The sequence below is a fragment of the Populus nigra genome, chromosome 2 (assembly GCF_951802175.1).
Source record: "Populus nigra chromosome 2, ddPopNigr1.1, whole genome shotgun sequence".
Classification (NCBI taxonomy): Eukaryota; Viridiplantae; Streptophyta; class Magnoliopsida; order Malpighiales; family Salicaceae; genus Populus; species Populus nigra.
In genome coordinates, this window is record NC_084853.1 from 48595752 (window position 1) to 48617563 (window position 21812).

General features: G+C 34.8%; 2 protein-coding genes across 5 annotated transcripts; one reads left to right on the forward strand and one right to left on the reverse strand.

Moving 5' to 3' along the window:
- Window positions 1-1575: 1575 nt before the first annotated feature.
- On the reverse strand, window positions 1576-5885 carry LOC133681649 (mitochondrial import receptor subunit TOM40-1-like). Its single transcript, XM_062104740.1, has 11 exons — window positions 5632-5885; window positions 4748-4829; window positions 4552-4651; window positions 4351-4446; window positions 4162-4212; window positions 3911-3976; window positions 3548-3649; window positions 2764-2832; window positions 2604-2687; window positions 2130-2225; window positions 1576-1919 (listed from the first exon to the last, which is right to left on the reverse strand). The coding sequence occupies exons 1-11, from the start codon at window positions 5780-5782 to the stop codon at window positions 1866-1868; spliced, it is 951 nt and encodes a 316-aa protein (XP_061960724.1). The 5' UTR covers window positions 5783-5885; the 3' UTR covers window positions 1576-1865.
- Window positions 5886-6671: 786 nt separating this feature from the next.
- LOC133682385 (probable protein arginine N-methyltransferase 6) lies at window positions 6672-10716 on the forward strand. 4 transcript variants are annotated; one of them, XM_062105714.1, is made up of 8 exons: window positions 6672-7022; window positions 7491-7569; window positions 7881-7949; window positions 8557-8592; window positions 9176-9253; window positions 9447-9525; window positions 9623-9716; window positions 10350-10716. In XM_062105714.1, exons 2-8 carry the CDS (start codon window positions 7567-7569, stop codon window positions 10399-10401), a joined length of 411 nt encoding a protein of 136 aa, XP_061961698.1. In that variant the 5' UTR covers window positions 6672-7022; window positions 7491-7566; the 3' UTR covers window positions 10402-10716. The 4 variants fall into 4 exon arrangements, with proteins under 4 accessions (XP_061961698.1, XP_061961700.1, XP_061961699.1 ...); XM_062105716.1 differs by having other exon boundaries at window positions 9623-9688; window positions 10351-10716; XM_062105715.1 differs by lacking the exon at window positions 8557-8592.
- Window positions 10717-21812: the final 11096 nt, after the last annotated feature.

Genomic DNA, 21812 nt, shown 5'->3' on the forward strand with positions numbered 1-21812 from the left:
GACTCAATCCTCTGCCTCCAAATACAAATAACAAAAGAAAATGCAATTTCCAATACTTACGAGTGAATTAATCAATAAATATTGGGAGGTTCTTAATATTTATGTGTTTAGTTTTCAACAATTGATATAAAGCTTAGGTTATTACGATAGAAGATAGAAGAACGTAGCAGCCTTTCCTCCCTTAGACAATAGCAGTGTTTTCGGCAACAGTAGACGAGTACAGCAGCAGCTTGAATCTCAGACCAACCAGTAGCAGTTTTTTCTTCGTAGCAGTAACTTGGACTCGCAGACAGCAAAAGCAGCAGCAGTTAGAATTGACACGTTAACAGCAGTAGCAAGTTTTCTTTTTCAAAATCATTTGGTATCAAAGTTTTGAATGAAGAATTACTTATAGAATTGATGGTGAAATAAAATAAGTAACAGCAGCTTCCAATAGCAATTGTTAGATACTTAAGGTGACGAAAGCACGTTTTAGCAAAGCCAGTGAGAAACGTAGCAAAAAAGAAAAGAAAAGAAGCAGCTTTAGTATCCAGTAATGGTAGAAAAGAGTCTCCAATTAAATTATCATGGCTTCCGGTAATTTTGTTCAACCAGCCATTCATCATATTGATGGTCATTATGATCATTGCATCATTCTAATGTAGAATTTTTTAAGACCGAAAGAGTATTGGCAAATCGTTTCTCAAAAAATCATGTAAGAGGAGATAAATCAGTTTTTTTTTTAAAAAAAAAAATAAATCTTATTAAGATTTTAAATTTAAATTTAAAGTTTTTATAATGGGGAAAGAAATGGTAACAATCCAAAACAAGGAAATATTGTTCGTTAATCTGCCCTGATCCACGTTCGTTAGCGGCTAATTGTTTGGCACCACTTTTTTTTTCTTTATTGGCTTCGTATCTTTCTTGTTTTGTTGGAATATAATGTATTGAATAGAAGAAATAAAGCTTATCATAATGAGTTATAATGAATTATAATGAATGTCATGATTTTCAGATCTTTTTTTGTGGGGTTACATAATGAGTTGTATATGGATATGTATAATATGAAATATTGAAACTTGAAACAAAAATTTTCAATAATATGATTTATTTTTAATTTATTTTATTGGCAGAAGTTAGTTCACATGTGTTTGTCAGAATTAAACTACATTGATAGTTATTTTTAATAGTTGTATAATTATATGATGTTACTTTAAATCTATAAATAAGATCGATCATTGTACAAAACAGACCGCACATCCAACCTTTTGTTTCCTTGGTGACTGCTTTTCATGTCTACAAGACAATTAATTTCTTTTTCCATTCCAAATTACTTGAAAATGATTTACATGGAGGAATAAAAATCTGTTCAGGTAGAGGATTAGGAGAGACTACCGTTTGCAGGGGTAGTTAAGCATCATTAAGAAAATATTTATTTGATTAATAACATGTAAAGGGCCCCTATTTTGGTTAAAAATTCTCAGTGGCGGTTGAAAATAAATATGAAAAAAAAAATGTCACTGATTTGTGTTTCTGTTCTTGGTTTGGAATCAAGACTCTTTGATTTCAAGAAAATAAGCATGAAGGAAATGTTACTGATTCGAAATGAGAAGCGTGGACGCTTCTCTTCGATAATTTCATAGTAGAGCTATAGAAATGCAGGCAAAATTATACCAATTCAATGAATACTACTTGCAGCTAAACCTGTTCCGGCTGCAGCTGCTGCTGCTGCACAAATAATGTTTTCTCAAAACAGTTCAAAGTAGGCAAAGAGAAGGAACTGTTCAAACAAAAGGCAAGGTTGACGCAGGAATTTGCCAAGCTGCGAGCAGCAGGTTTTATGCGGAATTTGCTGATACAAGGTCGGATGCCTTCAGCTCTTTAAATTAGCCCACTGTCAACCCGAATCCAAATTTGTAATCTTTTTTCTTATGATCCAACTGCAAAATGTAAATTCAGAACTGCTTAGGATACTTCTATGACTCAAAAACCTCGGAGAAGGAAGAGAAGAAAGGGGATGGTGCTTTGTGAAAATCTGTTTGAAGTGTGTGCACATATAAATGGCTGGTAGAAGCTGAGATAATTTATCAGAAGTGCCAAGAAAAGCTGAAGCATCATGCTAAGAATCTAAAGATACCATGGTCCCATACCTCTGCAGAAAGAACGAAATTGAGACCCATATTCAAGCGTTCTTCCAAGAAGGCGGATGTGCATCCATTGGAATCAATCTTTCCTCTCAAACGGGCCTGAAATAACCACCAAAATCAGAATCAATTCAATACAGGCAAGTTTAAGATTTTAGGCCCATCAGGGTTGATGATCAAGGTTACAGTCAGAGATATCTAGACAACCTAGGCAATAATATGTTGACACTCCAAACATAATGAAATATCAATATATCTAATGGACATGTTAAAAATAAATGACAAATAACATACTTTAAATCCAGTGGCACCACACCCACAAATTCAATTTCTTCATGCCCGTTGTTTTGAGAAATATTAATTTTCACTTTAACCAAAATCAGTCCTCAATTTATGAAAAGAGAGCTGAAATGACACAGGTATCCATATGCTACAACTCAGTTTCTAAAAAGGAAGAAAAACTGACATCACTCCACTTACTTGTCTGAGGGCATAATCATAGCCAACACTAGCAGTCACATCCTTTGATAAGTAATTGTACATGAAGTCTGTAGCTAGTGAAACCTTAATATCAACAGAGAAGATTAATGTAAGAAATTTATTTAGATAAAAATTACAGTTTTCTCAAGAAACAGACTACCTTCTCAGAAACCTTCTGCACGTAGCTCAAAGCCATCAATCCAGTGCTAGCAACTTGCCCTGCAGCAACCTGTGGGCAAAGATGTTATATTGTCCAGTCAAAGCAAGAAACACACATGTACAGGTAAGAATTCCGATACAAGTTTGTGCAAGTTTAATGAGTTGAAAAATCTATGACAAAAGGTGAATGCACAGGATTTACAAGCTTGGTGTTTCAGTTAGAGTGCCAACTAAGCAGAGATCAATAGGCTTTCCTCTTTATCCTTCTTGCTCTGCAAAATTATGGCTATAGACCAGACATCTCTTTCATTATAAAAAATTGCATAAAACCTCATAATAGTGAAAATGACACATGACATTTAATTTTGCACACTGGGCATAAAAGAAGAACCTGCTCCGGTTTACATTTTTTTTACATCTGATTTCATTCAGCATATAGTTCTTGATAATTAAAGAGATGAACCTTGTCAGTAAGTCATCAGATCTCTAGCACATGGAGATCAACTCACTAGGCCCATTAGGACTCCAATTATGGAATTGAAAAACAGGATACTTGTCCAATGCCTTGAAAAAGGCATGCTGAGTATTTGACGCCACTCCAGCACTTAGAAACAAGTCATTGAGTGAAGAAATAGGTTTTATGGAAATCAGAAGGCAAATGATAGGTGACCTTTGCTTGTATATCGATGCAAGTTACAAGAGTCAATGAACCTTACACAGTACTCAAACACAACAATTGAACAATGATAGCTCATGCAATAAAGGATGAGTGCCAAACCAATTACCATCTTGTCCGTCTCATACCGACCAGCATATCCAACACCAGATTTTCGATGCTGACCAGCCCAAAATACTTCAGCACCCAAAGACATATGAGGGGTCACACTCTGCATTATGAAGATCCGATAAAAAAAACAACAATGAGCATATAGCAATAAAAATGCAACTGAAGAGGAGGAAGAGGTGAGGTCCTTTGTAAGCTACTGAGCATCATGAAAGATAATGACAATTGAAACCACCATTAAGTATAACTGGAAAAAAAAACCCTTTCTATATAAACTGTTTTAAGAGAACAGCATGCTCTGAATCAAAGTAACCAAATTATAGAGCTTGATACCAAGAACGATCATATATCTAACATACTGTACCTGAATGTAACTGGCACCAAATAAGGCACCATTTCCTAGTTGCAACTGGCTCCTGTAGTCTTTACCCTGTATGAGGTAAAACAACAGTATAAGCAGGAAGAGAAGCATGATAAATTCATCTTGAATACAGTTGACAACGATATAGATGCTTAAAGTAAAACAATGTCTGGCACACCAACTTCCATTGTTTGTGAGAGGAGAATAATCATGCAAAAAATATGTACAGATCTAAATGGTAAAGAGAGCTTCACCTTGTAATCGAAGTTCAACATGACATGGGACATGTGAGGCTCATTTGTAAGCTGCATGGAAAAGAATATAACATAATTTAAAAAGTTTACATGCAAATCATAACTTTTGCTAGCATTAGGAAAAAAGAAAAAACAGGGGTAGAGAAGAAAAGAAGTCCAAAAATAAGGTGAGATGAGCATATATTTCACCTGAGCATTAGCCTTTAAAGCAAGATCATCAGTCAAATCACACTTCACTCTTGCATTTACTCTCCCATCAGTCAAAACCCTCCCGATAAGCATTGTCTACGGAGACCCGATAAAGACACTCAATTGAAATTATGACATGATAATCCCAGAGGGTTCATTAGTAAATGAATTGGAAAGGAAAATATGTCGCTGACAGCCCACCTTTTGGTCTATAAAGTTAGCACCAAACTCATAGTGAGCAGTAGGGATTTTGATGGCTTCTGAAGATTGAGAAGGAATTTCCATAGGCCCCATCATCACACTAGGAGATAGTGAAAAAAGTTAGTGCCAAACTCCAGGATAAAAAATGAATTAAAATGTCTGAAAAGAATTTGAAACAAAAAGAAGCCAAAACTACCTATGACTGAGAGAGAATTTCTGATTCAGTCCTTTGGTAAAATCAAAACGCATCCCCTCAAAATACTCAGGCTTCAAAGACACTGCATAAACATTTTTTGGAAATTAGAAATCAAACATATTAAAAAGGAGAGCATTTTCCACCCTAAACTTCTAAAATGAAATGCATTACCACCACTTACACAATAAGACTCAGCAACTAGATCTTCTGAATGACTGTAATTTATTATATAGCATTCAAAATGCAGCACGCGATGATATGCGACATTCTTAAGGAATTAGTGTCTAAAGCTTAAGGCATGTCACCCTTCCACACAGGTTTGGCTAGCACAGTTGACCCATGAAGCACCATGAATGTAAAAGATTCAAAAGACAAACTCTCGTTAGCACCAAGAACTAACCATCATTCTCGTTATTAACAGTAATCTACTTCGTACCAAATTCAATCATAATAACCTGAATCAAACACTTTTTTTTAATAAAATCCAAATCCAAAACTTAGTTTCTTTTCCACCTTTGACAAAACTAACCACAACATCATAGCAAGAATGACAATTTCAAGACACTAAAACATCAGAATCCACAAAATGTCACAAACCCAAAACACTTCCTTCAAATCTCAAAGTCACACAGTCCCACTTCACTCCACGCAAAAAACTCTCAACACGTGACCAAAACCCATCTTTGATTCACCTCAATAACCACAAAAAACCAATAAAAAAAACTTTATAAACCAAACCCCCCAAAAAAGACCAGCCAAAACTTAAGCCTATTAGGGTTTCACAGTCAGATTAATCACTAAAACAACCACAAAAAACAAAAACCCATTCCAATAAACAGATCGATAACGAAAATAAAGATAGAAAACGAGATAAGAAACTGAACTGAGTGCTTCACGATGGAGTTCTTCATAGGGGATTGGACAAGGAAGGTTCAAGTAATCAACTTTTTTGTGAACCTCATTGATCTTTTTGGCTGCTTCTGATGTAGCTTCATTGCCTAACAACGTTGTACCTGGAGGTACGAACCCCGCCATTGTTGCCTCTTGAGTGCAGTTTAATCGGGCACCAAAGAGAGAGAGGCTGCGAGGAGAGAGGCTGTGCTGGGGGGCTTTTGTTACTATGGGGTTTAAGGAAGGGCTTTATGTGACCTTGTCTCGTGGGTCCTTACCTTCGTTTTTTAGGTTTTTTTTTGGCTTAAAATTTCTTCTTGGTCTTTTTTGCAATATATATATTGTTACGTTGGCTATGATTTCTGAAATGGAAATTTAAAAGTATTGAAACGAGCAAAATTTTTGCTGTGCTCTTGGTTTGATTCAAACTTTATTTAGTCCTTATTGCATAAAATATTGCAATATTATAAATAAAATTAGGTTTGTGAGTTTATTAATATAGTATCATGAAAATCATTTGAAATTCAAAGGTATTCTAGAATTTCAATAAAAATAAAATACTAAAAAACATGATAATTACTTACATCGAGTGTATTTGTTTTATAATTTTTATAAGTCTCATAGCTTAAATAATATTTAGTACAAATCAATATATATATTTAAATAGCATTTAAATAAATCGTATTAGAGGATTTTACAATTTTTCATACTCATTGTGAAAAAATAACTGATATATTGTTTAGTAAATTATGGCTTTTCATATTATTTTAAAAAACTTTTCCTTTTCGATTCTCTTATTGAAATCTTGTTTTTTTTTTTATTCCATGATATTACAATGTTGGTTTGTCTCATAATGATCGGGTGGGAGGTTTTTTTTTTTAATTTAGATTTTTTTACCAAAAAAAACATGGTGCTAAGAAAAAAACGTTTCGCTTCATAATTTAGATGATCTTTTTCCTAAAAAACAAAAACTTAAATGATCATTAAGGAAAAAAACCCATGAAAATTCTAATTGGGCTTTCATAAAAATGAGCAAAGTCCTGATTTTTATTCGTACACCATTTTCAAGATGCAAACTTTTGACCCGTATCCTTTTCGGGCCATAAAAAAAACGCCACCGTTAGTCCTCTCTCTCCATCTCTCTTGCGGCCAGAATGTATTCAAGCTCAGGTAACAGTAACAGTAACAGTAACAGTAACAGTTACTACCAAAACATCAAGCAGCAGCAGCAACTCGGATGAGTCAAAGAGACCGAGTTAGAAGAGCACTTGGCAACTCACGTGATGTGGTTGGTGAGGAACAAAATGTCACTCCTTGTACAGAGTTTGACACGGCCTACTTTCACAATTATGCTCATGTTGCTATCCATGAGTAGATGATTAAGGTAAGAAAAAAAAAAGGCTTCAATATTTATTAATCTGTTCTAAGTTTTTGTATCTGGGTTTTTGTTTGTCTGGTAAATTGTTATGTTTTTTCTACAAGGGTTTATGGTTTTAGGTTCTCTTGTGGCTGTTTTGTTTGATGTATAAGTGCAGGATTTTGGAGTTTAAGGTTTTTTGGTAATGTTTCTTTGTTTTGTTAGTGTTGAAATTCTGTTTCTTGAATGTGAAATGGGTTTTATGCTTTGTTTTGTTGAAAGATTTTGGTAGGTTTTGTGGGGTTTCACTTAGTAGTTTTGTGTGTTTTATCATTTTTGGAATGGTTGAGTTGGCGTGGCTTGACATTGTTAATTGAGAAGTATTTTGTGTTTGGAAGTTAGGAATTTGGTTCATTTGTGGGCTTTTCTTTTCGCAGTCAAGAGTTTCTTATTGAATGATACAAAAATGTTCAAGTTTTTATTCTATGTATGCAGGATCATGTGCGGACAAACGCATATAGGGGTGCAATCTTTCACCATCAGATTGTGATAGAAGGCAATTAATGCCATCATGGTCAGTATTTAGTTGTTAATCTATGATATTGTGCTCTTCTTGATGTAAAACTATGTTGCATTAAGCTTTCTGTCTGCTTGCCGCCTTGGCATAGAGCATTTATCAAGTAACTCTTTGATTTAATCCCAACAGTTACGTAAGATATATGATTCCATATGCTTTAAGACCATGAAATATATAATGTCATACAGTGAAAGAAAAAAGCTTCAAAATCTTATATGTTGAACATCAACATTCTGCCTAGTGGCAAGAAATTTTAGGAATATTTGTGCAGTATGTGTCCTGATTCCTCAATTCGAACACTTGTTCAGGTTGTCGTGGATGTTGGTTGTGGCACAGGAATTCTTTCAATATTGTGTGCTCAGGATGGGGCAAAACGGGTAAGATATATTTGAGCAATTCTTTTACATGGCAATGCATTTTCTAGTGACTTTGGAAGTGTATTAATGAATTGCATAAATAATCATCACCTATGTCCAAAAATGATTCATGTCGCTTGCCATCCATGTTGCAAGGTATTGTCTCATAAGCTTTGTCTGTGATAGATGAATACAACAATTGAACTCATATTCCATGGTCATTTTACATGGTGCATGGGAAATGCCAATGGTTAAATGTTGATGCAATGTTCTTTCTTTGTAGAAATATTCAAACTTTAGAATTGATGTTGTTATATATATATATATATATATATATATATATATATCAGAAGGCTCTATCTTAGAAATTTTATATCTCTCTCCTGAATTCCTGAAGTGGCCATTATGAGTTGATTCCTTCCAAAATTCTGTATTCTGTTAAGTTGTCTCCAGAAAACTAGGAGTTGCTGTATTTTATTGTATTTACTATTTAGAGAAAGCACTCTGCTTCTTTCATTAGGTTTGACTTTCAATTAAGGTGATAGACACACAGACACCATTTTAACACTGTACTTGCATGAGTTTCAATCTACACGTGCCTCACATTTGAAAGATATTGTTTCACCAGCCTAATGCAGTGGATGCAAGTGATTTTGCTGTAAAGGTACTTTGTTACACTAATGCTCATCTTTTTGTATTACATTTTCAGTGCGTTACGTAGCTGTTTGGTTGTTACTGTCTATGTGGCTTGTGATGACTGTTTTTTAACATTCTTTTTCAATAAAAAAAGGATTTTATCAATACTCTCACTGTTGTTAGGGGGGAGGGAAAGAGATGTTGATGTGTCTAATGGTGTTCATTTGTCAAAATGAAAAGAACATTCGCAATATCACATAACATGATCAGTAGTGTGCATATTATACAAGTTAGTATTCTAAAATCAGCATCCTTTAAATTTTACTCCTGCGCATAATTGATTCACAGAAAAATGCAATAAGGACAAAATATTTTGTCCCCATCTTGCATCTGAAATTGCAAGCTTTAATAAATACAAGACAAAATTCACAAATTATTAGTCAAGAATAGCTTATCTTAGAGAATGTGAGATAATGGTTTGTCTTATATTATGGTATGCGCATGACATTATGGTATCGAACCTTTTGTGCACCGGTGTGCTCCCCTCCCCCCTCATTGCCATATCACATGCAATGTTTACCATCTAGAGGACTTTTTCTCTTGATTTGTAGAGCATGCTGGGAAGTGTCATCACTGCCAGAGATCACTGGCTGAAGCATGGAGGCCTTATTCTTCCATCAAATGCAACTGTAAATTATCTTCCTGCTTGGCAAGTTTTCTTATACCACAGCATTATGTGGACTTAATCCTTTTTTGCTTCCATTACATTATGTAATTAGGTTAAATATTCAGCAGAATCCTGCTTGGAAAATATGTGGTTTCATACTTGTGAATCAAGCACGTGTGTTTGTAATGCTGATATCCTCTAAATACTGCTTACAGTTGTACATGGCACCTGTCACACATCCAGACAGATATGGTGAAAGCATTGATTTTTGGCAAAATGTTTATGGAATCAATAGTGAGTATTACGTTTACATGGAGCTTTTTAAGAAAGTACATGTCTGCATGAGGATTTGGGATGATATTTGTGAACTTACAGTTGTTTTTGGTTGTAGTGTCTGCCATGTTGCCATTAGCAAAACAGTGTGCATTTGAAGAGCCATCTGTGGAATCAATATCAGGTGAAAATGTATTGACATGGCCGCATGTGCTGAGTCTACTCACATTCTTAACTGTACAGTTAACTTGTTTGTAAGCTTTTTATTGATGTAAATAGTACATACAAAAAATCCTTGTTTTGTGGCTTGTTAACTACATTTGTGACATGTAAATGCTTAAGCTGCCTACTTCATGATGCATTCCAATTGAACACGTGTGTGTCCATTTGTGATTATGTTTGGAAATGGATGTCTGTGCATGTGTGTGCACATATGTGAGGGATAGAGAGTGCGTGCACCTACAATGGCTCAAAGCTTGCTGAAATTTTCAGTAGCCCTTTTCTTTTTCAATTTTTGCTTCCCTTCATTGATTTGGTAACTGTGTTTTTTTTGCTTATTTCCCTTTCTCACCAGTTTACTAGGGTGGGGAGATTGTTGAGTTGGGTCAATCTGGTTCTCCCTGTTTTCCAGCAGGCTCCATTCTTCCATTTCACTTTAAAAAAAGAGAACTGACAATATAATAGCTTGTTTTGCTAGGCGTATTATATAAATTTTGCCACATTTTTTTATTGGCACGAATTACAAATTTTTTAAGCAGTGTTCTCGATATATATGCTTCCTATATGAAAAGTGATTACACATGATTGATGTCTTAATAAATTTATTTATTTCATATGTTTGGACAGGAAATAGAAAGTGGTTTCACTTCTGGAGATTCTTGTCTTTGTAGCTTCTGACAGGGCTGAGGTGTATGCATCGTGGCATTAAGTATGAGAAGAAAGTGACCATTTGTAGACGAAGGGGTCGCATCACATATAGGTGCTGAAGATTTTGTCCAATGTTGAAGTGTTTACTAATTTCTAGCAAATCTTGACTTGGAGTCAGTCGAAGTCATGTACGTACCAACTCTCTTGGTTCCCTCTCACTCATTCTCTCTAGTTGTCTACAATTCTATGTTTAAGTCATTCGCTAAATGTTTGGTGTTTGGCTGTTGTTATTCAAGAACTAGATCATTTATACATTGAAGCGAAAGAATGCAGTGTATTATTTCAGTTTTCTTTCTCATCAATTTTCTTTTCAATCAATCCTAGGAAAAAAAGGTCTACCGCCCATCTTTACATTTTTCTTTTGTGGTTGTTGTCTTTTCTTTTGTTCATTGGCTTTTCGATCAATTTAAATACTTATAGCTCTGTGATGGTGTTGTTATTCAATTGATCTAGTTTTCCCCTTACTTCTTTGCAAGCCTTTCATTTGTTTATGTATTGCCTTTCCTAACAGATTTGTTTGAATTACCTCCTACCTTTCGACTGGGCTTTCATTATATATAGGAAAAGTAGTGCTGTTGTGCTGTACATAGTAATTACAAAGAGGAAATCTAGAAAGCTAAATATAGTAAGGTAAATTTCCTATTTAAGCATTTATATTCCTATTTAAGCATTTACAGCTGTATGCTTGACTTCAGCCTTTCTATTGACATCCCCCCTCAAATTGATGTGGGCTTATCCATAAGCACCAATTTGGTCGTAAGAAAATGATGACATTGTCGTGTGAGAGTCTTGGTAAAAACATCAGCCACCTGAAGATTGCTGGACACATGTGGAAGTGATATAGTTTGAGCTGCAAATGCGTCACGAATGAAGTGGCAGTCCACCTCAATATGCTTCGTGCGCTCATGGAAGATAGGATTGGCGGTAATGTGTATAGCAATTGTATTATCGGCAAAAAGAGGAGTAGGAGTGCACTGCTGAAAACCAAGCTCAGCAAGGAGCCCATGGAGCCAAATGATTTCGGAACAAGCTTGGGACATAGCCCTGTATTCAGACTCAGTAGAGGACTTGGAAACACGGTCTTGTTTCTTGCTCTTTCAGAAAATAAGTGCAGGGCCAAGGAACATACATTAACCAGTAGTTGAACGCCGAGTGTCAGAACACCCGGCATAATCAGCATCACTATAAGCAATAAGATCAAGAGAAGTACCAGCAGGATAGCAAAGTCCTCTTCGAATTGTGCCATGAACATAACGAATTATTCTTTTAACAGCAGCCATATGGAGGTGCCTCAGAGAAGCCATGAACTGACTAACCTGTTGTACTGCATAAGAAATATCAGGTCTAGTGTTTATAAGATAGATCAATCTGCCCATGAGTGTATGATATGCTAACGGGTCTGATAATAAATCACCCTCATCTTTGTGTAGCTTGAGATTAATTTCCATCGGAGTATCAAGGGGTGGCGAATTATAGAGACCAGCAGCTATCACCAAGTCCATGGCATACTTGTGTTGGGATAAAAAAAAATGCCATGTGAACCAGCATGAATCTCTAGACCAAGAAAATATGTTAGAGGACCTAGATCCTTCATGTGGAAGGATTTCTGCAAATGCTGCTTTAGTTGATCAATCAGAGCTAAATCAGTACCGGTTATGACCAAGGTTGTCAATTCCATTCCGTTTCGCCCGGAATGGCCGAAACATTCCATACCAATTCAAAAAACGGAACAAAACGGAACAAATTTCATCTCATTTTAAATCTCGGTCCATTCCGGATTTTTCAGCTAAATTTTGCCCGGAACGTTCTGTTTTCATTCCACATGTTCCGTTTCGCTCTTGAAAAGCCATTGAATCAAATTGAACCTTGTTCAATTTAATTAATTAAATCACCCAATTATAAAAAGCTCTTTTTCATTACTATTTTCAGTAACAATGATATTAATAATAATATTGAAAATTATTATTACTATTTTCATTAACAATGATATTAATTTTTTAAAATTAGATTTATCACTAATATATATAGTTTATGTTCATGTTGTTTTTTTCATGTTTATACTTTGTAGGAATTTGAGCAAAACAAGGGATGCTTTAGATTCCATTAGCCTTGATAACATTGACCTAACTTTATATTTAAAATATTTGTATTAAAACATTTTACTTTCATAATATTTTGATATTTTGTTTAAGTTGAATTACTTTAAGTTAAAGATCTATTTAATCTTGACTATTTAGAAATATTTTAGATTTTGAAATTATATTTGTTTGGCATTGTGTTTGTATTGCATAATTTATAATTTATTTATCTTAAATTTGAATTATGTTTGTTGAATATATATATATATATGAACAGTACAACCCCGAAACGGCACGCTGAAACACTCCGAAACTGAAACATTCCATTTCAATTGAAAAAACGAAACACCTACCGAAACGGAATTGACAACCTTGGTTATGACTATATCATCAACATACACCAATAGAAACACAATTCCATGTGCAGTCTTACGTAGAAACAAAGATGCATCATATTTACTTTTGAGGAAATCAAATTGAAAAAGGATAGAAGTAAATCTCTCATACCAAGCATGAGGAGCTTGTTTGAGACCATATAAGGAGCGGCGTAACTTACACACAGCAGAGGTAGGAGTGGAAAATAAGCCGGCTGGTGGTCGCATATATATATCTTCAGTGAGATCACCATGAAGAAAGGCATTCTTCACATCCAATTGGTGTAAACACCAATGTTTAGATGCTGCGATGGCCAAAATTGTTCGAATAATACCCATTTTGGCTACGGGAGCAAAAGTCTCCTCATAATATACTCCATATTTTTTATGGTTTTCAAGAGCCACCAATCGTGCTTTATATCTGTCCAAGCTGCCATCAGCCTTGATTTTAACAGAATAGACCCATCGACACCCAAGAGGAGTCACACCAGAAGGACAATTAACAATGTCCCAAGTCTGATTAGCTTCAAGAGCATGTAATTCTTCCTGTATAGCCTGCTGCCAACATGGTTCTTTAGTTGCCTGTGAATAACTAGTAGGAATAGCAATAGAGGATAAAGTGGCAGAGAGAGCAGCAGTAGAATTATGTGCCACAGAGGAGTTAAATCCATACTTAGCAAGTGGTACATATACCCTAGAGGAGCGGCATAAAGGAGCCAAAACAGTCACCTCAGAAGCCACAGAAGGGTGCAAAGGAGGAGCAGATGACAGGACAGAAGCTGAAGGGGGCAGCACTGGAAGTCTTCTATTGTACACCACATGTGGCTTGAACCTGTCAACTTGAGCACTTTACAGATGAGAAGAGTCATCAAAAGAGGGTAAAGAGGCAAGAGAAGTGGCCGAGGATGAAGGCAAAGGAAATAAACATTGATTTTCAAAGAAAATAACATTTCTGGAAACATGAACTCGATTAGTGTGTGGATCAAAACATAGATAACCCTTTTGAGTAATGCTACATCCAAAAAAGGCACACACACCTAATTGACTGAGCAGAAAGTTTATTTCTATAAGGTGGAGGAAGATGCATGAAGCATACACACCCAAAGGTGTGAAGATTGGTGTATATAGGATGGCAATGATGAAGCTGAAAATATGGAGACTTAGACCCAAGACTTGTGAAGGAAGTCTATTGATTAGATAAGCTGCTATTATGAGTGCTTCCACCCAAAACTTAGGAGGAACAGAATTTTCAATGAGCAAAGTACGCACCACATCCAAAAAATGGCGATTCTTGCGTTCCGCTACTCCATTTTGCTGAGGAGTATAGGAACATGAGCGTTGAGAAATGATACCGTTAGATTGCAAGAAAGATTGGAAATCATCAGACATATACTCCCCTCTTGAATCTGATCTAAGAGTTTTAACAGTGGCAGAAAATTGAGTGTTAACCAGTACAAGGAACAGTTTGAACATAGAGAAAACTTCTGATTTGTTCTGCAAGAAATAAACCCATGTATAACGGCTGTAGTCATCTATAAAGGTTACAAAATATTTATATCCTGCATGAGAAATGATAGGACTAATTCCCCAGACATCACTATGAACTATCTCAAACAGATTTGCTGCCTTCAGAGGGAAAAGGTAATACTTTACTTTTGCCAAGCTTACATGTGACACAATCAAGGAACATACTGGAAGAGGAATGCAATGTATTGTTTATTAATCCAGATTTCAACAGATAGGAGAGAATTCTAGGATTTGGATGACCAAGACGTTTATGCCAAACTTCATTAGACACTTTAGGTGCAGTACAAAAGAAAGATAAAACAGAGGAAGGAACCAAGGTGCGTGGAACATGAAATTGGATGAAGAATAGACGTTCGTGCTTAGGCCCCTTCGCTACCAGCTGTCCCGACATCTGGTCATGTACAATACAGCCATGTTTAGAAAAGTATACATCACAGTTATTGTCCACAAACCGACCTATAGAAGCTAGATTTACTGCAAGCTTAGGTGAGACAAAAATATCCTTTAAAGGAGGTATATCACCAACAGCTACAAATGGAAGAGCATTGCCATTAGCTGTTTGAATATGTGAGGATCCACAATATTTGCGGATATTAATTAAGCCACCAAAGGAGTTTGTCATGTGATTGGAAGCACCTGAATCTAAGATCCAAGGAAGAGTTGAAGAACCAGTACCTTGAAGACCAAGAGTGGAGAAAGCATTCACAATCATTTCTTGCACCATCTCTCTGGTTAATAAATGTGATGGAGGCTGTGAGATAGGTGAGCCAACAAGAGGCTGTGGAGCAGAAGGACCAGCATTGGTAACAGTAGTGTGATAAGCTTTGTTGAGGCGAGGAGGACGAATAGAACATTCCTTAATAATGTGTCCTGGCTATTTGCAGTAGTTGCAAAACTTATTTGGACAATGAGGTGCAATATGACCATACTTTTTACAACTATAGCATTGTGTCTTGCTCATATCATGGTCTTTCCCTTTTCTGTAAGCAACATAAGCAACTGGGGCAACTCTTATCTGCTCCATAATGGTCTGAGTATGGAGACGCTGTTCTTCACGCAAGAGTTCTCCAAAACAAGCATCCAAGGATGGAACAGGATCATGATTGACAAGAGAGGCACGTACTGGTTCATATTCAGATCGCAATTTCATTAGAAATTGGTCGTGTTGGCTGATCTTATGGACTTGTTGCACTGCCAACACTCCTTCGGCAGAGATCTTAGCTGTAACAAGATCAGAATAGTCATTCCACAGAGTCAAAAATCCAGAATAGTAATCTTGAATAGAGAGATCTCCTTGGGTATAGTTGGTAATAGCCAACTCAAGCTGAAACCGCCTAGCATTGTTATCATGGTTATAGACTTGTGTGAGGTGATCCCACATAGCCTTTGCTGATCTATAAGGACGCAAAGACAAGATCAGATGTGGCTCCATAGAACTGAGAATCCATGACATGATTTGTGCATCTTTGACTGCTCATGCTGCCTTAGCAACAACAGATCCCTCAACAACCAAGTCTCCTTTGTTGCTGTCATCTATATGGCCCCATAACTCCTCTCCCCTGAGAAAGATCTCCAACTGAAATGCCCAGGCAATATAATTTTTGCCAGTAAATCTGACACAAACATTATCTGACTTTTCCATAAGGCTATGACTGAGAGAGAGAAAAAAGTAGGAATTATATGAGAGAGGCTCTGATACCATAACAGATTTGTTTGAATTGCCTCCTACCTTTCGACTAGGCTTTCATTATATATAGGAAAAGTAGTGTTGTTGTGTTGTACATAGTAATTACAAAGAGGAAATCTAGGAAGCTACATATAGTAAGGTAAATTTCCTATTTAAGCATTTATATTCCTATTTAAGCATTTACAGCTATATGCTTGACTTCAGCCTTTCTATTGACATTTCCTTTGTTTTCTTATCTTTCTCTGCCTTTCCCCTGTTTCTGTAGTTTACAGTGGTGGGTTCTTGTTTGCTTCTCTTGGAGCTTTTCTTTCAAATGGCTTCGTCTGTGGTTTTGTCTCAAAGCATCATAATTCACACAAATGATAAGCATGAACAGGATGATGGGTTGGTCCAGTTTCTTATGCTTTGTAAACTTAGCGAATGCATTTAAGGGGTTTCTGATGATTAGCATGCTGCAGATTAGGAATACCAGATTCAGCACTTCCTTCAAAAGTGGTTGACACCATGTTGTGTACATGACAGTTTGTACAAAGTGAATCAGTTTTTCTCAAACTTTCTGTCCTCAAAGATGGATTGAGGTCAACATAAGCAGAAATAAATGCCATAAACCATCAAAAATAAAACACACAAGGATCATGAAAACATACATGGCCAGGATTATTATACTACATGCATTATATATATATATATATATATATATATATATATATATATATATATATATATATATATATATATATATATATATATATGTCCTATCCAACAAAAAACAACCTTAACTAGTTTTTTAATTATAATTATATATGTGAACAATATGTTTTTAACAGTCAAGCCCACGTGCCTTCAAGCTTATAGGTATTGTGAAACCCTGAAAATTTATAATTTAAATATGCAAATGTGTAAACTCTCATATAAATATAAAACTGAAAGTGGTATGATCTCAATGAGTGATGAAAACCAAGATGAGAAATAATAGATAAATAATGATATATAACGGAGGGGATGACCTCCATAAAATGAATTTTGATTTAGAATTCATAAGGACAGAGAAACTGGTAACGCGTCTTGATGGATAAAATGTTTCTAAGGAATAAGTGAGGTAATAAAGAATAAATTATAATAAAGGATAATGCAATGAAAAGGGCAGGACAGAAGGTGCAAGCACCGATTAAAAATCAATGACGTTAGTTTGAAATGGTAATAAGTCCGAAAAATAAATAAAGGTGAAAATTTTAACATGAATATATTCTAAAATAATAAAATGACCTTAAAGGTTTAGAAGGATAATTGATATGATTTTATGTGAAGATTGAATAAGAAAATTTTGATTATTGATGAAAAGTCATAAACTGACCAATTTTACATTAGAAAACAGAGCTCTCAATCCAATCGTCGGATCGGGATGCAATTTTGTATGAAGTCTATTAATATGTTTTCCTACCTTAGTTAAAGATCTCATCCCAATCGGAGTTCGGTAAAGACTAACAATTTAAGCAAAAACAAACCGGATACTTTATGTGAAAAATAAAATAAAATACATAAAGGCATAAATTAGGGATAAAATTATAATTAATGGAAAATATGTCTTTAAAACAGCAAAGAGGCCACCAGTTAAAAAAAAGTGAGACAATAGAGAAAATTCGGCTAGAGAGAGGTGTAGAATTTGAAGGAGCCAATAATGCTCCGGTGACCATATCTCTGGCGGCCACCGTTGGATCGTTTTGAGTTTTTGATATATTGTTCTTCTCACACTCCTCTACTACCTAACCAGAGGGATTTGAAAGCACACTATTCTTTTGCCATCATCATCGAAAATTTCCTGGAAAACAAAAGGAAATACACCTGCAGGGCAGCTTTGATCGCTGACCGATTTCTCTCTTTTTCACCATTGGATCATGTCTATTTTATGATATGTGGTGCGCCTATATGTTGCCTTCTAGACGGTGGAGATCGGAAACACACTCTCCGGCAAGGTGTTGTTCGTGTTGAATAGTAGCTCGTCAATTTTCAGGTCAGCTCGGTTTTACTCAGATCTAGGGAGATCTAACCGTTGGATCATTCCGATTTCGAGATATATTGTGCACAACTCTAGGCTCTATATTCTGACTGTTGGTTCAAAAATAAAATATGAAGTGGATAACTTATTTCCTTTTGAATCTATTGCTAGTTTTGGCAAAATTTAGGAAACTTGATTAAATACATGTTTTGATGAAATTAGAATTGTGTAGGTGTTAGGGTGTATGGAAGATGTAATGGTAAAATATGTTCTTGTTATTAATATTATTATAGCTTAATTATGTATTTTTTATATGAGGGAAAGAATGATTATGATGTAAGAATAGGAAGGAACATTGCTATATGAACATGTTGATTGAATAAAAAGCTAATTTGTTGGTTGTGGATATGAATATGGTGGAACCATGAAAAAATTGAAATGAAAGAAATTTGGAAAATAAAACATATTTAAGGCTAGCCATAAGTATATTTTTGGCAAATTGATTAGTTAATAAAGATTGTCATAGATTCCAATTAGTAGGGTAAAATTATTATTGTGAGAATACTAATTGTTAAGGTTAGTTGCATATGTTTAATTGCATGAGGAGAAAGTGAAAGAAAATAAATGGTTCATTGTTTTGTTGTATTAATAATGCTAAACAAGGATAATAACATATGTACTGTGTGTATAATAATAATAATAATAATAATAATAATAATAATAATAATAATAGGAGAAATCCTAAAGGGATAAGTTTTTCTATTTTGACCGAATCTTGCTATATTGTAGAGGTAAGGAAATTGTTTGAATGTTTTGTTTTAGAATTGATTTAAATTTGTGACTTAATGATACCAAATGACCTTGGATAATGTTGTTTATGCATGAATATAAGTTGGAAGTTGAAAAGGATTTTCAAGGGATGAAAATCCTCGTTGTCCAAAATTTTAACTATAAAGGAGGGGCTATTATGATTGTTGATTTTGAGCCTTAAAACAAAATAATTTGGACTTAATTTCTTCATAAAAGTTGTATTTCTATGTTTTAGCTTTTCATGGAGACAAATCAAGCCCAAAACTGAGTTTTACAGCTAAAGTTATGATTAAAACACTAGATAGTGTTCTGGGTTGGTTAAGCTAAATTGATCGAAATTAGATAATTTTTAATCTTTGTTTGGAATTGTTGTTAAGTGATGGTTTTAATAACAAAATTATAAAAATGAATATGAACATGAAAATGCGTAAGAGTAAGAGATTCTAAGGAAATTCCTTGTGATTAGTTTGAGAATACTAGTTGAATGAGAATTAAATAAAGCTGTGATGTTGGTTGTATTGTGATAAAAACCGAATCCCTGGTGGTACAGGAGAAGCTGTGTGGACTGGACAATTATATGGAGTGGCAGCACGTGCACATACTCTAGGTAGGTGCATCGCGCCTTATCTTTTTAAATTATGTAAACTTATTGATAAATTTTTGAATCTATTGTTTTATTGCTTCGATAATATTGGAATAAATATGAGTACCTTGTGTGCTTAGATGTGTATTGACTAGTTATGATATAATTGAAATAGATATGAGTACCTTACGTACATTGATATATATCAAACTTATGATGATATTATTGGAATGAATAAGAGTATCTTGCATACAACGGTATACCTCTATTAGTTAGGATAATGTTTGAACGAATATGAGTTCCTTGCGTGCATTGTTATGTATCAAATTAATTATGTTATTATTAGGATGGATACAATTACTTTACATTGATAGGTATGGAATTAACCATGATAACTTTAGAATAGATGTAATTATCTTACATACCTTAGTATAGATTGGGTATACATAATGACATGAAGATTGAAGGAGAAATGATAGATAATTGGTCACCATAGTGTCGGTGGCTAAGGATACATTACAATGATACTTAGCACCATGATGAGGGTGAGTAGGGGCATAAATTGATACTTGGCATTGTGATGAGGGTGACCAAAGTTATGTGAATGATGCTTAGTGGCTATAGTGTCGATAACTAAGAATGTGTGTGAATAATACTTGGCAACCGTGGTTACAATGCGTATGATATTAATAAGAAAAATGAAAAGGGATCGGTATGAATGAAGGATTCAGATAACATTGATTAGCTATCCGGGTTTGGATAGCTAATGGTATCAATTAGGTTCCATTGGTACCAGCATTTTAGATAACATTGATTAGCTATCCAGGTTTAAATAGCTAATGGTATCAACGGGGTTCCATTGGTACCGGGATTTCAAATAACATTGATTAGCTATCCGGGTTTGGATAGCTAATGGTATCGATGAGGTTCTATCGATGCCAGTATTTTTTTAATTGATTAGTCAATCCCGAGCAATTGGGTGACTAATGATGCTAGTAAAGATTACTAACATCGGCATGGTTACTCCTGGTTCAGTGAAAAACATAAGTTGATTAACTATTCTGGGTCGAGAATAGTTAATGATATCTAAGGGTTACATTGGTATCGGCAACCATTTCTGGTGTGATTAACTACTCCAGGTAAGAAGGCTAATGATGTCAAGGGTTCTTGACATCGGCAACTTTGATGGTAAACCAGATATGAACAAGATGTGATTAACTATTCTGAGGAAGGAATAGTTAATGATACCCATCAACGGTATCGATATCGACACGTGAATGTAATTAATTAGTCTAACCCAATATTACGAGAATAATGGTACTAATAAGATTTATTAGTGTTGGCAATTACCTTCCAGAAAATAGGAGGGAAATATTAATTAGTTATTCCAAAAGAATGAAATGAGCTAATGATACAAAGAGAGGAATATCTTGATATCAAGTGAGAATTGATTTATAAGAAGATGACGTTCGAAAAACTGTTGAGTTGTGTTGAGATTTTCAAGATGAAATTATTCTCGGCAAATGGGATAGGATATTAGATGGATATTGGTAATAGATGGAAAATGTATATTGTAAAAGAGATTTATGCCTAATTTTATGTATCAAAAGAAATTTCATAGAGATTATTACATGTCATTATTATTGTTTATTACTATCTTTTTATATTTATGTGTACACGTTAAATTTTATTCTCAGGTCCATCAAAGTCGCGTTAGGAGTGATATTGGTTTAGTTACCTTTTGCTTTTGACCATGTAAATTATTTGCAAATTAAGGAACTTATCTTCTAAAACTTAAAATGTAATATTAATTCGCAAATTTGAATGAATAACTTTAATCTAATATTTGTAACTTTAAATATCTATTTAACCATGCATATTTATAGTTGAAATCAAATCTTTCACTTGAATTACATTATATGATATTATTGAATAAGATGTGTTGTGTTGATGATGATGAGTTGAGTTGAGATCTAGGACGATTGGATTGGGATGTAAAATAAAATTAGAAATGTAATATGATTTTGTCAATAACTTGGAACCTCTCAGTATAGGGAAGACTCTACCGGAAGTTTGATAGAAATTTTAGTAGAACTTGTATATAAAAAAAAATTACCTAAAAATTTCCAATACATCGCTAAAAAAAATATAAAAAATTGAGGTTGTTACAGTTGGTATCAAAACGCGACTGTGATCAGTAGATTTTACAAGTATGGAAAGTAAAATGGATTTCATATCTTGAAATAGGTAACACGAAAAAAAAAAAAAAAAGGGGGGGGGGGGGGGGGTTGTTACAGGTGCCATCTCTCCAAAAGTCCTCACCAAA

Excerpts from the sequence above, each read along its gene's own strand:
- LOC133681649 (XM_062104740.1), bottom strand. The coding sequence starts at position 5,782 with ATGGCGGGGTTCGTACCTCCAGGTACAACGTTGTTAGGCAATGAAGCT. Across the intron at positions 4,447-4,551 it reads CTAACTTTATAGACCAAAAG|ACAATGCTTATCGGGAGGGT; the intron begins GTGGGCTGTCAG and ends GGGTCTCCGTAG. Across the intron at positions 1,920-2,129 it reads ATTTCGTTCTTTCTGCAGAG|TTGGATCATAAGAAAAAAGA; the intron begins GTATGGGACCAT and ends TACATTTTGCAG.
- LOC133682385 (XM_062105714.1), top strand. Across the intron at positions 9,526-9,622 it reads AAATGTTTATGGAATCAATA|TGTCTGCCATGTTGCCATTA; the intron begins GTGAGTATTACG and ends TTTTGGTTGTAG. Across the intron at positions 9,717-10,349 it reads GTATTGACATGGCCGCATGT|GGAAATAGAAAGTGGTTTCA; the intron begins GCTGAGTCTACT and ends TATGTTTGGACA.